The 15,688-nt window shown below is 42.4% G+C and overlaps 1 protein-coding gene and 1 long non-coding RNA gene across 3 annotated transcripts in view; one reads left to right on the top strand and one right to left on the bottom strand.

Moving 5' to 3' along the window:
• The first annotated feature begins 5,243 nt into the window (after window positions 1-5,243).
• Window positions 5,244-10,617, top strand: LOC106633674. The gene is made up of 3 exons (XR_006055470.1): window positions 5,244-6,403; window positions 7,017-7,083; window positions 10,553-10,617. It is a non-coding gene; the product is annotated as an uncharacterized LOC106633674 (long non-coding RNA).
• Window positions 10,618-12,700: 2,083 nt separating this feature from the next.
• LOC102304930 (transmembrane protein 106B) overlaps window positions 12,701-15,688 on the bottom strand; it is a 7,386-nt gene continuing 4,398 nt past the window's right edge. For both annotated transcript variants that reach the window (XM_005943107.3, XM_005943108.3), the window contains exons 6-8: window positions 14,717-14,760; window positions 14,317-14,370; window positions 12,701-13,812 (exon numbers count right to left, since the gene is read on the bottom strand). In XM_005943107.3, coding sequence (XP_005943169.1) covers window positions 13,692-13,812; window positions 14,317-14,370; window positions 14,717-14,760 — 219 coding nt within the window. In that variant the 3' untranslated portion in view covers window positions 12,701-13,691. The remainder of the gene's footprint in view (window positions 13,813-14,316; window positions 14,371-14,716; window positions 14,761-15,688) is intronic.

Genomic DNA, 15,688 nt, shown 5'->3' with positions numbered 1-15,688 from the left:
GTCTTTCAGCCTTTCTTGAACTGAACATAAGTTCCCTGCAATTTCTGAAGAATATTACAGTAAATCTGGATGAAACTTGGCACACAGGTACAGTAGGTGTCCCAGAGGAGGGATGTGTTGAAAGTTGGACATCAACTACTCAGGATGACTTTTAATGAATTTTTGAAATAAACATAATTGTAGTGTATTGACTCTATTGCACTGAATATGAGTTTACTGTGATTTCTGAGTAATATTACAGTAAATCTGGGTAAAACCTGGCCCAGAGGTAAAGTAGGTGTCCGAGAAGAGGATTGTGTTGAAAGCTTGGCATCAACTTTTAAGAATGATTTTTAATGAATTTTTGAATATGCAACCAGACTGTCACGATGGCTGTATTGGGCTGTTCCATTGTAATTTGTGTGTGCGCGCGTGTGACTGTTCGCGCGCGCGCACGTGTGCGCGAGTCTAGGCTTTCAATCGGCACATAAAGCGAAAAGGCGCTACCGTAAAGACTGGTGTAAAAGCGCAAGGAAATTTATGCGGCGGATAGGAGGCGGCTGGTTTGACCGCGGCTCACAAATGACGGCTCACTTTACCGCGGTGCTCTCTCCTGCGCTCGCTCTCGGCTGCGTAACTAGGTTAATTGTGAATCCACCTGCATATTGATTGTTTTATACCGTTTAGGACAACTATAGAAATTTACTAAAATACTCATTGATGAAAACTTATCAAACTTTCAGTATTTACCTTTGTCATAGTTTTCGATTCTTTGGTATCCTTTTGTCCTCCAGGTTCTCAAACACCGGGGAGACGCAAGGCGGCGCAATCTGCTCCTCCCTCTTTTTAAACGAGCCAATAGTAGCTGCTCACATTAAAAACAACTTTATTTAAAAAGTCATTTTACACCTGATACAAACATTTTAAAAGTCAAACAATACACAAGTTTAAAAGAAAAAAAAATATTTTAAAGAGTTTTTAAGCATATATATGAATATATAATATTTGTCAAATAATTGTCACCCACCAAATCAACATCATAATAAAAATATAATTAATAAAATATATAATAATGATAAGAAGAATAACAACAACAGAAACAGTTTACCTAAAAGCTCTTCTAACATTAGACTGCTTTTGAAAAGTTTCAATAGTGTCAATACACCATAAGGACAAGGGAGTTACACAGTTGAAGTGTGACTGCTTGAAAGACCCCATTCCCTCTCCTCTCCACTAGTTGAAAGAAAATATAAATGATTTCTGGTTATATAATTTGAGGGCACAAGTTTGAAGAGTAACATTTTAACAGATCGGTAATATACTTCAGGAGCTTTACTGGGTCTGATTAACCAAAACTTCCAACTTCCATGTAGCTTACTGTCTTTTCTCTAATACAGTAGAGTGTGTCTGATCTACTAAAATCCTCAACTGCATGTTTGCTCAAGTAAATAGTCTTAATTGTTTGAACAACCAGTAATCCTTTATTTGCAAATGCCAAATCTGGATTTTGTCTGTGTAATTCACTTTTATCTTAGGTTTTTTATTTGTATTTTTTGCTTTTCTTTTTTCTACTCTTGTGTCCGTTTTATTATTGCTGCTGTGACAAGTGAATTTACCTAAGAAGAATCATGAAGTCCTTATTTATCTTATCTGAGCCTCACCATGCAGCCTACCATGCAGAGTACTGAAAGTTCAAATTAAGTACTTTAAATGAAATCTAAAATTAAAAAGTAACCAGTTTCAAACCAGTTATTTGGAATAGTGTGCAGAGTGTTTTGAGTAACATTGAATGTTCAAAAACACCAAAGTTCCTATGGTCTCACTTGACAGCTGGGTTGTAGTGTCTGATAACACATAACATCCTGAGGTCTCAATGTGGACTTTGAGCACATTTGCTAGTCAAGGCTAAATACTGAGAGGGTCAAAAATGAAGGGTAAAGAACATCTGACTGTACGTAAGGATAGCAAAAGTGATAGACTGAGGTTGTGCCAAATATGTTAAAGTTAGGGTGATTTGTTAGAGATTGGTACCCCATGGGTGCCGTCTGCAGGTTATAAAAGAGAGTTATGTTGATACTTTCTTTTGAGTTTCTTTTACAATTTGACTTTCAGAACTCCCTGGGTTGTGTGCAATCTGTGTTTGGCTTGTTTGGAATAAATCCTCCTTTATTTAAATAACACTTTCTCAGGCTCTTCACAGAAGAAGAATCCTCACATAAGCATGTGCTACCATTTTGAACCAATGCACACATTTACCATCACTGACCCAACTAGGACCTACATTGGATGCCCACCCATATGGATTTAATGTGAGAAACCCAAGTGGGTCCCATATATACTAAACAATCTTGAGCCCATGTAAAATATATGCCCATATTAACTTAACATAACCCATATGGGGCCCACATAGACATGTTTTCAGGGTCTGACTTGCATTTGCCCACGTGTGACACATATAGTTTGACCAGGTGGGCCCCACCTCTGTCATCAGTGCTAAAAAAAAATACATTGATTACCTCACTTTGCCCCACCTGGGGCACACAACAACAGCCTATCCGTAAACGACTGTGTTTGCCCATGTCTATCCCAGGTGGAAAACCCAAGTGGGCCCTACATGTGTTTCCCATTTTGGACCAAGTTAAGTGTTTCCCATGTTTGACCCAGCTAGGACCTACTAAAAGTGCCCACTTGGGATTGCCCATATGGGTTTAATGTGAAAAACCCAAGTAGGCCCCATACAAAAAGCCCAGTTTGAGCCCATGCCCACATGGTACCCATCCAGCCCGAGCAAAAACCAGGTGGGGCCCATATATACATGTTGGCTGGGATCGTGGTGGAAGCAAAACAGCAAAGGTCAAAGGGAATTCATGACGATGTTTATGTGAAGCGTAGTTTGGATCTTCTTTTGCTGCTGGTTCGGTCAATATTGTTTGGAGAGAGATAAAACCTGCAGCTTCAGAATCAGCGCAAAAAGGGCGTGAACACAAAGTAGAGTCAGCGAGCTGTCGGCTTTCAGCCCCAACCGTTTCCGTGCCGCCGGGTGAGAAAGTTGACATCTCACTGGTTCTGATCCGTCGGCGGGTCCGCGCTTTGTGTTTACGTCTTTGTGCAGAATCCGTGTTGGTCTTATTAAACCCGATTCTTTGATCCCCATGATAGAACAGAGAAAACCCAACTCAGAGTGGTCAAAACATTTATAATTCTTTATTCAATCATCTTCTGGAAGAGAGAGAGAGCTCTGCACAGCCCAAAGCCAGCTGCAGAATCTCTGACATTAGAAGCTAAACATGTGTCTCATATTGGTGTTATTTTGGTCCTTTACACGTCAGACATAGTTTGGATACAAACACTCCTTATATGTTACTAGTTCCTCTTTTTGTCTGGTTTCCTGTTTTTATTTATATGCTTGTATAGCTCTACACTGACTTCCTGTTTTTCAGTCTGGCTGAGCACTTAGTTTATGAGTCAAAAGTGGCCTTGCTTTACAAGCCTTTATTATTAAAATACATAAAACAATATAATCAGAAAATAAGCACTGAGAATATATGTTTATTCCTCAACAGCCTCTGTTTAAATTAAGGTGGATGAGTTGACCTGTGTTTGGTCACTTTGCATCAACCAAGAGCCAACAACAGCAAACTAAAACTGCTCTGAAAGCTTTTATAGACTTTAATGAACAGATAATACTTTAAGAAACAACAATAAAAAAAAATGTTTATCTCAGGGTCGGGCTCAGGTCACTGCAGGGTCTTAGACTCCCTCCTCTCCAGGCTGTATTCTCTGTAAATGTCTCCAAAAGCTCAGTTTGCTTTGCTCACAGGCTTTGATGTTGATCACTCTCCTCTGACTCTGTCCTTCAGAGCAGCTGGGAGACGACGTTTCTGTTCACTACAGCCAGGAGAGCTTCCTGCCAACCACATGGCTCAGCTGGTCTTCTAACAATGGAAATCCACTTGTTTTCAGGGTATAAAATAACCAGGGGTAGGGTTCTGTTGGTTGCCAAGTTCCACTTTCATGTTTAGTTACTTATTATGGTATTTCCACCACAATAACATCTTAGTACTGCAAAACCTGATGTGACAGCCTTGAGTTCATTTGCTGAGCCATGGTCTCTGTGGCCAGTTCAGCATCACCAGATGTTACTTTTCTCTCTTTTTTTTTTAGCTAACCGTTTAATATAAAACATCCAACTTGTATAGAAAGAACTGGAACAGAAAGTTCACTTTCTCTGGTGTGATGGCTGGATTAACACGTGAAAGTAAAAATATGAAGAATTGGTGCAGAAACCTCTTTCAGAGTTCATTCTGGATCCATGCCACCACGCTGTCCGCTGGCGCTCTCTCTGATTGGAAATGCTCGTCCAATGTTCGTTTCCAATCACACACTCAGTGTTCCCACACAAGCGTGGTGGCGATGTGCTTCACTCAGACCGGTCCTTTCTGTGCTTCAGTGTTTCCTGCCGGTGCTTCAGTGTCCTCAAAGCATGCTTGTTAGTTTAAGCACTCACTGCTCTTTTCTTTTAATGCCACATTTTAATCATCAGCACTTTTCGATGCATTCAGATCACTTCATGTGGCTCACATCCATGGTCACAGCAGAATCAGAGTTCAGCTTGCAGTTTAGTTTTTACATGTTGTCTGTATTTCAAACGGCGAGATCTCTGCAAGCATTCGGTCTTAGATTGAGAGAATACATGAATGAAATGTTTTCCCCTAAACAACACCTGAGCCTGTCCACATTTACCTTTAATGGCAAACTCTTCTGTAACAAACCTCCTGACTGACTTTCTTCACTTCCTGTCTGCTACATTTAATGTTTTGTGACATATGCAGCAGAGTTCAAAGGTCTGTGACCCCCAGCCTCACCTAACAAGCACTTCTTCTTATCCAGGTCTCCTAACTAGCATCTTTTAAGACCTTCAGTGAAAGTTGGTGTATTTAAAATGAACACAGAAGCTTAACAGCACACAGCCATGTCAGGGTGGGACCTTTGTTAGTGAACCATGGAGGGTGGAGGCAGCAGATTTACCCACAATCCCCCGCCAATCTGTTCCTCTGTAACAAAGCAGCCCAGCGTTATGTTGCCTGGAGGCTCTCCTTATCGAGGTCAGAGTGACACTGACACTTCAGCAGTGCTCAGCCCAGCCTGTACAGCTGCTTTGTCTCCTGAGTACAAGTCAGGTGAGTAAAACTCTCATTTGCTCATTAAGACCGCTGCGACTGTCTGTGCTGATATTCATTCACACACGAAATCTCCAGGAATCCAGAAGAAAAGAGTTCAAATTAATCATGTCTTCATTCATTAAGAGTGTGGAAACATGATCCAAAATCTGGGTGTGCCTTTGTCATTACACAAAGTCTGAATCTCTATATCATATGTGTGTAACATGATATTTTCCATAGCTTCAAACTCTGACAGTGTGAATCAGTATTCGAGATGTGTGGTATCATTTAAATGTTGTGTTCATTTTAAGCGTACAGGGCTCACACTGAGAGCAGGTGAGACAGGACCCAGCACAGTAATCAGAGTAGCTGGTGGCCGTGGTTGGGTGCTGTATCATGTAGCTGCTGTGAGATAAAGCACAGTGTTTGTAATCCAATCCTCCCCAGCACCAGCACATGCTGCTCGAGTCAGTTTGAATCGTGAAAGTGAGAGAATGTGAGGATGATAAAGAGAGGAGACATACCTGTGGAGGTGTCAAGAAGTGGACTTCTGTGCTTGGTGTGTGAAAGGATGTCTGAGGAGTGGAAAAGTGTACTGATGCTCGTTATCCGTAACAAAGGTGAGAGCTGTAGTAACTAAGGGCTGAAGCTGAAGAGAAACCATGAAAGTACCAGAGAGACTTGTTGAAGACAAGCACTGCAGACGTGACGATGCTGGATTGTGCTGATGGAGGAGGACAGATGGAGCTTCACTGTGGATCAGAGGAAGCAGATGAGATGCTGCCAAGAGAGGAACTGTGGTGCTGCATGAGGAAGTCATGAGAGGGTGGTGAGGTGTGAGTGGACAGATGGGTTCAGATGAGCAGCATACATTGGTCAGGTCTTCTTCCTCTCTCCATCCATGAGGTGTAGAAGCTTCAGATGTTCTGCTCCTGACACTGACCATCTCTCTATTTCCAAAGCAATCTGCATCCTGGCTTTGATGTCATGTAACGTCATGCACAAATGAAGATGATAAGGGAACGGGTTTCCATGGCAACTGAACTTCCCATGTCCTCCAAACTTCACACCTTCATCTCTACATTTACCCCAGTTCTCTTTTTATGTACTTCCCAAAGTGACCTTCAGTGCAGGCACACCACAAAGGTTTACAGTGTCTACGTCTCCGTAGCCCAGACTCACTCGAGATGTCAGCTATGCACTGGGAGGCCAGGCGACGGCAGACTGCTCTGGACCGCAGGATGGCCCGAGACAAGCAGCCGGTGAGCAAGCAGCTTTCTAATAAGGAACCATACATAAATGTTCACTTATGAAACTTTCAGTGTTTTTAAATATGAAATGACATCAAGTGTAACCGGAATCTGAACATTTTTCATTACATTGGCAACATCTCCAGATTGTATATACTCAGGAAACTGTAATTAGATCCTATCACAAACCGTCCATCCTCTTCCACTTGTCATCAGGGTCACAGGAGGGCTGCAGGCTTTCCCAGCTACCACAGAGCGAGAGGCACAGGCGACCATTCACACCCACAATTTCCAATCACCAATGAACCTAAACCCACTAACTGCATGCCTTTCACCATAACAGGTCTTTCAATAAGTTTCAGTGCTTGTAATACTTCGTCCTGCTGACTGATCCATGCCAATCCAAGTTTGTCACGGCTTCAGGTCAGGAGCTGTCACACTTTTAGTTGGAAGTTAAAGAACTTCAGATCATTTCTCCAACTCTCTGGCTCATCCATTACCCTCCCTGTAACACATTGTTCTGATGATCTGAGCACTGAAGGCAGACTTTCCTCAAACCGTGACATATTCTTTAAACTGCAGATGAGTTCAGAGTTGGCTATTGTGTCCATCTTTCTCTTCACAGTTGGTGCACATGAGAAGCTGTGCTGACACCAATGCAACCAAATCAAATGCAACAGAAGAACAACGAGGTAGGACCAGGCTTTTAACTATCACAATCCTCAAAGTACAGCTCGGGGGGTTGGTGGGGTGGGGCAGCGATCCTCTATATTATCTACTTCCACTTATTGATCACCCAAACACCCAGATTGAGTTTTAGTTCATTTGAAAGCCTGATGCTTAGTCTTGTCCAGCCAAGCTGGAAAACTGAAAAAACAGTTTTATTTGTTATCATCTCTAAGCCTGATCCTTACTCTGAGTTTTTGTCTGATTTCTCAGACTTCTTATCTGATTTATTGCTCATGGAACAAAACACAGGGAGAAAAACATGTAAACAGGAAGGTGAGACGAGACAACACGGAGACAGAAATATAACTAAACATAGCAGCCATAACCAAGTTTAACTCAATACTAACTAATAGAAAACTAAAACATTATAACACAGAAAAAAACACCATAAACTCAAAAGTTGGGTCAAATGACCCAGAACCACGACAGTTATTCGACTCAACTGGCTTCTTTCAAACTGTAAAAGAACCCACCCACCACTTTAATCACACTCTAGATCTTGTTTTTAACATATGGCATAGAAACTGAACATTTAACAGTGTTTCCTGAAAACCCTCTGCTGTCTGATCATTTCCTGATAACATTTACTTTTACAATAATTGATTACACAGCAGTGGAGAGTAGACTTTATCACAGTAGATGTCTTTCTGAAAGTGCTGTAACTGTTACAGATATAATCCACCCACTGTTATCATCTCCAATGCCCTGTACCAACACAGAGCAGAGCAGCTATCTGAACGCTACCCCAACAGAGGTCGATTATCTTGTTAATAATTTCACCTCCTCACTACGTACGACTCTGGATACTGTAGCTCCTGTGAAAACTAAGGTCTCAAATCAGAAGTACCTGACTCCGTGGTATAATTCTCAAACACGTACCCTAAAGCAGATGACTCGTAATCTGGAGAGGAAATGGCGTGTCACAAATCTAGAGGATCATCATTTAGCCTGGAGAAATAGTTTGCTGCTTTATAAGAAAGCCCTCCGCAAAGCCAGAACATCTTACTATTCATCACTGATTGAAGAAAATAAGAACAACCCCAGGTTTCTCTTCAGCACTGTAGCCAGGCTGACAAAAAGTCAGAGCTCTTTTGAGCCAACCATCCCTTTAACGTTAACTAGTAATGACTTCATGAACTTCTTCACAAATAAAATTTTTATCATTAGAGAAAAAATTACCAATAATCATCCCACAGATGTAATATTATCTACAGCTACTCTTAGTACCATTGATGTTAAGTTAGACTCTTTTTCTCCAATTGATCTTTCTGAGTTAACTTCAATAATTACTTCCTCCAAACCATCAACGTGTCTTTTAGACCCCATTCCTACAAAACTGCTCAAAGAAGTCCTGCCATTAATTAATTCTTCGATCTTAAATATGATCAACCTATCTCTAATGATCGGCTATGTACCACAGGCCTTCAAGCTGGCTGTAGTTAAACCTTTACTCAAAAAGCATCTCTAGACCCAGCAGTCTTAGCTAATTATAGGCCAATCTCCAACCTTCCTTTATATCAAAATCCTTGAAAGAGTAGTTGTCAAACAGCTAACAGATCATCTGCAGAGGTTTATTTGAAGAGTTTCAGTCAGGTTTCAGAGCTCATGCACAGCACAGAAACAGCTTTAGTGAAGGTTACAAATGATCTTCTTATGGCCTCTGACAGTGGACTCATCTCTGTGCTTGTCCTGCTAGACCTCTAGTGCAGCGATTCGATACTGTCGACCATAATATCCTATTAGAGCGATTAGAACATGCTGTAGGTATTACAGGTACTGCGCTGGTGCATTAAGCTCCAGTTGTGTTAAAGGGTCACACTGAGAATAGGAGTTCCACAGGTTGTGAACCAATTTGTTAATAAATGCTTCCTGCGCATATTAGACTCTACATTCATGCTTGCAGTCCCGCTATTCATAGCCTCACATGTAATCAGAATTCTGACAAAAGGTGGCGCTATTTGTAATCATACGGTGCTCCCTGAAAAGCTTAGAAATATGGTATCTAAGCAGATTCTTACTCTGGATGGCATTACCTTGGCCTCCAGTAACGCTGTGAGGAACCTTGGAGTCATTTTTGACCAGGACATGTCCTTCAACGCACATATTAAACAAATATGTAAGACTGCTTTCTTCCATTTGTGCAACATCTCTAAAGTTAGAAATATCCTGTCTCAGAGTGACGCTGAAAAACTAGTTCATGCATTTATTACTTCCAGGCTGGACGACTGTAATTCATTATTATCAGGATGTCCAAAAAACTCCCTGAAAAGCCTTCAGCTGATCCAAAATGCTGCAGCAAGAGTCCTGACAGGGACTAGAAAGAGAGAGCAGATTTCTCCTGTTTTGGCTTCCTGTTAAATCCAGAATTCAAAATCCTGCTCCTCACATACAAGGTCTTAAATAATCAGGCCCCATCTTATCTTAATGACCTTGTAGTACCATATCACCCTATTAGAGCACTTCGCTCTCGCTCTGCAGGCCTACTTGTTGTTCCTAGAGTATTTAAAAGTAGAATGGGAGGCAGAGCCTTCAGTTTTCAGGCCCCTCTTCTGTGGAAGCAGTTAAGAGGGAGTTTTTCCTTCCCACTGTCGCCAAAGTGCTGCTCATAGGGGGTCATTTGATTGCTGGGTTCTTCTCTGTATGTATTATTGTAGGGTCTACTGTACAACATAAAGCACCTTGAGGCGACTGTTGTTGTGATTTGGTGCTGTGTAAATAAAACTGAATTGAATTATCTGGCATCTGAATGATTCATGACAGGCCACACAGGCTGCTCTACGCTCTCACATATCAGAACCCATTGATGTAATGCTTTCTTGGCAGTGGACAACAAAGGATTCATCATTCACTGCCTCGTTCTCTCCCTTGTCAGCCATTCGTTTGGCTGAGATCATTCTAAGGGCAGCAGCAGCAAGTTAGCCGTGTGGTCAGCTAGAAGCACACATCATTTTTGCAGAAGGTTCACTGTCCCTACAGCATCTCCCTCACCGATGCCACAGCTACAGGTTACACACAGAACAAATCAATGTTATGATTTAGTGAACACACCTTAAATACCAGCGTAACAGCTCTGTCCATTCAGTTTGTTTGATTTGGCTCTCGTGCAAATCACTCACATTAGTGATGAGTGGGATCAGTCTTAAGGTGGTAATCAGGTCTCCTGCTCCTTGTGGTCTGACCTTGTTTCCTTGTGTTAGAGCTCTCAACAAGCCCCGTTCAACCCCCCAGGACATCACATCAAATTCAGAGCCCGGCGCTGTGTTTCAGTTCAGTTTATGTTTTCATATGGCACCAGTGCATAACAACAGTTTCCTCGAAGAGGATTACGCTGCAAAGTAATCTGAAGAAGACCTCTGCTAGAACCAGTAGGGAGGGGCAGCCTAATGGGATGAGAGGTAAACAAGAGGTAACATTTCCATGTGCTGCTTGTAGCCGGAAGTCAGCATCACTGTGAAGGTGACCTGAAGATGGATGACCATCACAACCCCAAGATTCCCAACAGGTTCTCAGTAGGTATCATTGAATTCCTGTGATAAGGCTTGGCCTGTCATTGTAGACTGGCAATGACTCATTTTCATTATGTTTATCAGGATCACTCGTCTTAGTAACGGCCCATCTATTACAAATATTGATCTATTATCCATTTATCTTCCAGTCTCTGCAGTACACCCAGCAGTGGTGAGGAAAGGGAAAGCCTCCACTCTCATGACTATTGCAGCATGTGTGGAAGCAGCTGTTTCTGCATCTGTCAGATAATAAATGAAAACGACTCCGTCCATGTGTCTGTTACTGGAGTTACAGAAGGACCCTCAGACAGTTTGACACATATGCACACTGCAGCGAAGGCAGCAAAACTCTGATGAAGCTGCAGTGCTTGGTCTCTCTCACATACACATGCTCAAACACACAAACAGGTGTGGGTGTCTGACAATGCATGTGTAACACACTGAACACAAAAAGGAGAGATCAGGGTCATTATTGCTATCATCACAGTGATTTATTCAAACAGCACTGGCACAGGGCAACTGTGTGCTTTGCAAAGGGAGGAGAGAGAAATTTAAGGCATGAAACACAGATGCACGTAAAATCATGAGAAACTAACAATGCAGGTTGTTAAGAAGCTGCCTTCTTGTGTAAACTGGTCCTCCCACCTTAACTTTGTTCAGCCTTTTCTGTGCCGACTCTCTCTAGTGTCTCCAGTCCTTCCCATATTTTCCAGTTCTGCCTTCTATCCAGCAGGGGGCGTAACAAATACTTTGTTATTGTGCTTAAGTAGAAATTTCAGGTATCTGTACTTTACTCAAGTATTTTTTTCCTGACGTTTTACTTTTACTCCCTACGTTATCGGAGAAATATCTGTACTTTCCACTCCTTACATTTACAAAGCAGACATACTTTTGATTTTAAGGAGAGTTATTTCATCACACCTTCAAACGTCAACCTGATTTGAGCCTCAACAGCAACACGTGAAAGGCAGTCCTGTTCGTGTATTAATCACCAGAGGATGTCGCAAAATGAGATGAAAGAGGCAAAACCGTGTGAAATAGTCTGGGATTAAAGTGGGACACTGTTTTTATTTTTCTGCACAGCACCAGAATGGCTGCAGGTGCGCGTAAACTGCAGTTGCAGTACTTCAGCATCTGCCTGGCCAGGAGTGAACATAAATGGATCAGTATTTTTTAAGTGACTTCTATCAGTTCAACAACCATCAGCAAACACAACAACTGTTTGTTTGCAGTTTGTCTCAGTGTTGTTTGGAGGCTGCATGATAAACCGGTTAGTTTGCTGCACTGTGGTGGAGTTAAACAGTGTGCTGGACTGTTGCTCAGCAGCTGCTGTGCTCATGGTCAGAGTTGCGTTACATCAAGTGTAGCAGAGATTAATATGATCATCACCACACGTAACATACCGACACTGTGACAAACCGTCAGTATGTTACATGTTGGGAATGAGAATGCTCTGGACTTTTAGCTGATGATGCTGAGATTCGTTCACCTTCATACCAGCTGTATAGTGTCTAATATAAGACAGTATAAATAGTATACTGTCAGTGTAGAGGACAGAAATCAGCCCAGACAATTCATAAAACATCAGCTGGCATCTTGTTGAATTCAATTCTTTACGTCCACAAAGAGCCTCGATCAGCTGATCACTGAAGCTCTCGATAGAGACGACCGAGTTGTGATTCACAATCAGTCACAACATCTGACTTTAATGTTCCCCCACTTGCTAAACCCTGACTGTGCTCATTTCCCTGTTTAGAGGCAAAGCCACCCTCTACAGTGCACGCAGTAGAAAACAGATCTGAATGATTCCTTCTTTAGATTCTGCTCGTGCTCCGTCTGACTGATTCAAGCTGAGGACAAGTAGAATTAACACTTGAACTGAAATAAAGTTTTTATTCCATCTACTAATATTACATTAATATAGCACAAGGTTCATTAAACATTCAAGGAGTTACTTTGAGTACTTTTCAGAGCCTGTACTTTCTCACTTTGGTTAACACGAGTATCCGTACGGACACTTTAGTCCAGAACGTCTGCAGCCTCTGACCCTCTCTCACAGCAGTGCAGCTGTCTGTTTAACACAGGACTGGAAGCACTGGGCTGACTAACAAACTTCAGCTAGCAGGAGCTGATTTGACGGTTTTAAAGCCACGATGCTGTGTTTCATGCATTGTTGCAGTTGGCTTTGTTTCCCCCCCTGCATTCATTCACCAAACACAGGACTCAAACAGGCTCACATAGCTTTATTGGACTTGTGGAGAGGAAGTGTCTGTCAGGAAGCTTTACAGGAAACCGCGTCATTTCATCAATGCACCAAAAACCAGAACATGGCCTCACTGTAGAACTGCACTTACATGTGTTAAATGTTAAGCCAGTTCATTTTACCAGGCTGTGACCTGCAAAGGTATTTTGCTGCATAAAGTTTCTTAAAGATCTCTTTAAAAATAGCTCCAAAGCCTCACACGTCCACTTCAGTATAACAAACACAAGAAATAAAGAGAAGGCAGGAAATATACAGAAAAACCCTGAAGAGCAGATGTGTTGGTGTGTAAATAGAACTTGGCTAAGGAGAGGAAGACCAAAATGATGAAGGTACAATTACTGAACAAACTTTCAAACAGAGACGATCAAGTGGAGAATACTTGCTCGTGTCTTTGGCAGTAGGTTTGGTGAATACGCTCTCAAAAAGACAAATACTGAGCTTCATTTGAAGATCATCAGGCCGTCTAAGGATTTATAGGATTGCAGCTGACAGAGGGGGCAGCACATGCTGGACCACACTGGAGGTGCTGGGTCATTTTAATGGACTGGCTACAGTGATCAGGGTCACATGGTTACCACGTGACTTGCACAGTGAGACCATGTGAACGGTTTGGCCCACTGCACCGTTTCGCCTTCCTCTCCAGGCACAGTCAGTTTAATTCAAAACCAAAGCAGCTGTTAACCTTCACACTGATTTTCCAGTCATTCGACATCCAGCCGCGACAGCATCCTGCTCGAAATATTACACAGCACATTACTCTAGTTCACAGACACGCGCACAGCATTTGTTATCTGTGCCTCCATCAGGTCGATGCGGCTTGTACGCTGTGTGGTACGGTGTTGTTTGCTCCACAGTCGATGTACTCGTACGTCTCCAGGGACAGCTGCTCATAGCGGGCCAGGCAGAAGACTGTCAGCGATATCCTGCACAGAGATCACCGTGAAAATCAGCAAGCTGGAAACTGCAGACCTTCACAGCTGTGCGTCAGCCCGAGTTTGAAGACACTTCTCCCTCATCGACTCCCTGCTGGGAGCGGAGAAGAAGAAGGACGGCCTACATATTTCGTTGTCGCGTACAAGTACCAGCAAACACTCATGAAGACCAAAGCAGACTCACTGCTCCTTCAGGACCATCTGATCTGGCTGCTGTTGCCACATACAGCCGTGTATATGCAGGTAACCACTGCTGGCTACAGTCGGGACATGTTCATACCTCAGCTGTGATCGGATCGAACAGCTTCTGTGAATCTCTTCATGCTTAAAATGTTCAGATTTCCAATTAAAACAGCCAAGAGCAAAGACCTACTAAACCACTGTTAATATAAGCTTGTTCACATCTAACTTTAAAACTTCTTTATTGTATTTTCTGCACAAACTGAAGACGACTAAGCGCCTGCTGAAACAAAAGCAGGAGGATGTCATACTTACTGTAGGTTCACATACAGGATATGGACAGGCAGCGACTCTTTCTTACAGTAGTTACTGCAGAGGGAAGACAGCAGAGACAGGAGAACGAAATGTTTTAGACACAGAACAGAAACAAACTGTGCACCAGCTGCTAAATGAGAGCGTGACACAGCAGAGCTGGATCATTTCACAGTGCAAACCAACCTTTGAACAACGTTCACCAGCTTTCTACATCACCTGTGCAGAATGTAACCTTCAAACACCGGACTGACGAATACAGATTTAAGTCTACAGAGAAAGACTCAGACTTTGTGTCACACATCTGCTGTTAGACAGCAAATGCATTAGAATAGATATGATTCAGTGACCTCTGACCCCCCAGTAACCGCTCTGACCATAAATTCGTCCCACTTAGGCTCACCTCAAACCAGGGTCTGTCAGCTGGATGGGTATCATGAAGGAGTACTGTGAAGAAAGAGAGATGCAGAGTCATTCCTCACTTACTGTGATACTTGTTGAACAAAGTCTCAACAACAGTAATCTTCCTTAAATAAAAAGCACAAGAATAACAGAAATCAGATCCATCAGTGAGGAAACATCGCTCTGGACAAATGAAATATTTCAATGTTCAGTTTTGTTTCGTGAACAAACCAAATAAAGCCCTCATCGGTGACTGGGATATGTGAAAATCTGTTCTGGTTAGATGGATCTCTCTCCGAATGTTACAAACACGTCACATGAATACAGCTCAGATCAAACAGAGCCAGCTCGCTGCTGCAGTTACAGACAAAGACATCAGCAGTGCTCCAACAGCCTGCATCCAATCGGTTATCTGTCCTTCAGCAGGATTCATTAAAGCCAAACATCCTTCAAATAATACACGTAGACTTTTCAGCCTCATACATCTGTCTCACCACAGTAACCATAACAACTAACCTCTCACTGGATGCAGAAAGAGCCTCTGACCACCTAACCTGGACATTTGTCCTGAAAACACTGGAGAAACATGGCTTTGGGCCGTCGTTTATCCGATGGATCAAAACACTACGACAAACCAGAAGCAGCAGTTGTAACAAACACCTCAATCTCAACAAATTCACAGAGGTGCTACACGAGGAAGAAAACACTGTGTGTGCACCTAAAACTCAAACACCCATATGGACTTACCCCGACTTCACTGCAAACGGAAAACACGTCGCACGCCTCTGTCGCACGTTTGATCACAATCATTTCAACAGCTCATTGACAGGAAACAGTTTCTCCAATATAATGAAACTCAAACACTCCACCAAAGCAAAGTATCAACAACACTCAGCTAGGGCTGCCACGATTTGTCGACTAGTCACGATTACGTCGACTATCAAAATCGTCGACGACTGATTTAATAGTCGAC

Source organism: Haplochromis burtoni, unplaced genomic scaffold, assembly GCF_018398535.1.
Source record: "Haplochromis burtoni strain Fernald_Lab_line unplaced genomic scaffold, NCSU_Asbu1 Contig_363, whole genome shotgun sequence".
Classification (NCBI taxonomy): Eukaryota; Metazoa; Chordata; class Actinopteri; order Cichliformes; family Cichlidae; genus Haplochromis; species Haplochromis burtoni.
Note: the sequence above shows the minus strand (reverse complement) of the source record. Positions and strands in the feature narration are given on the sequence as shown.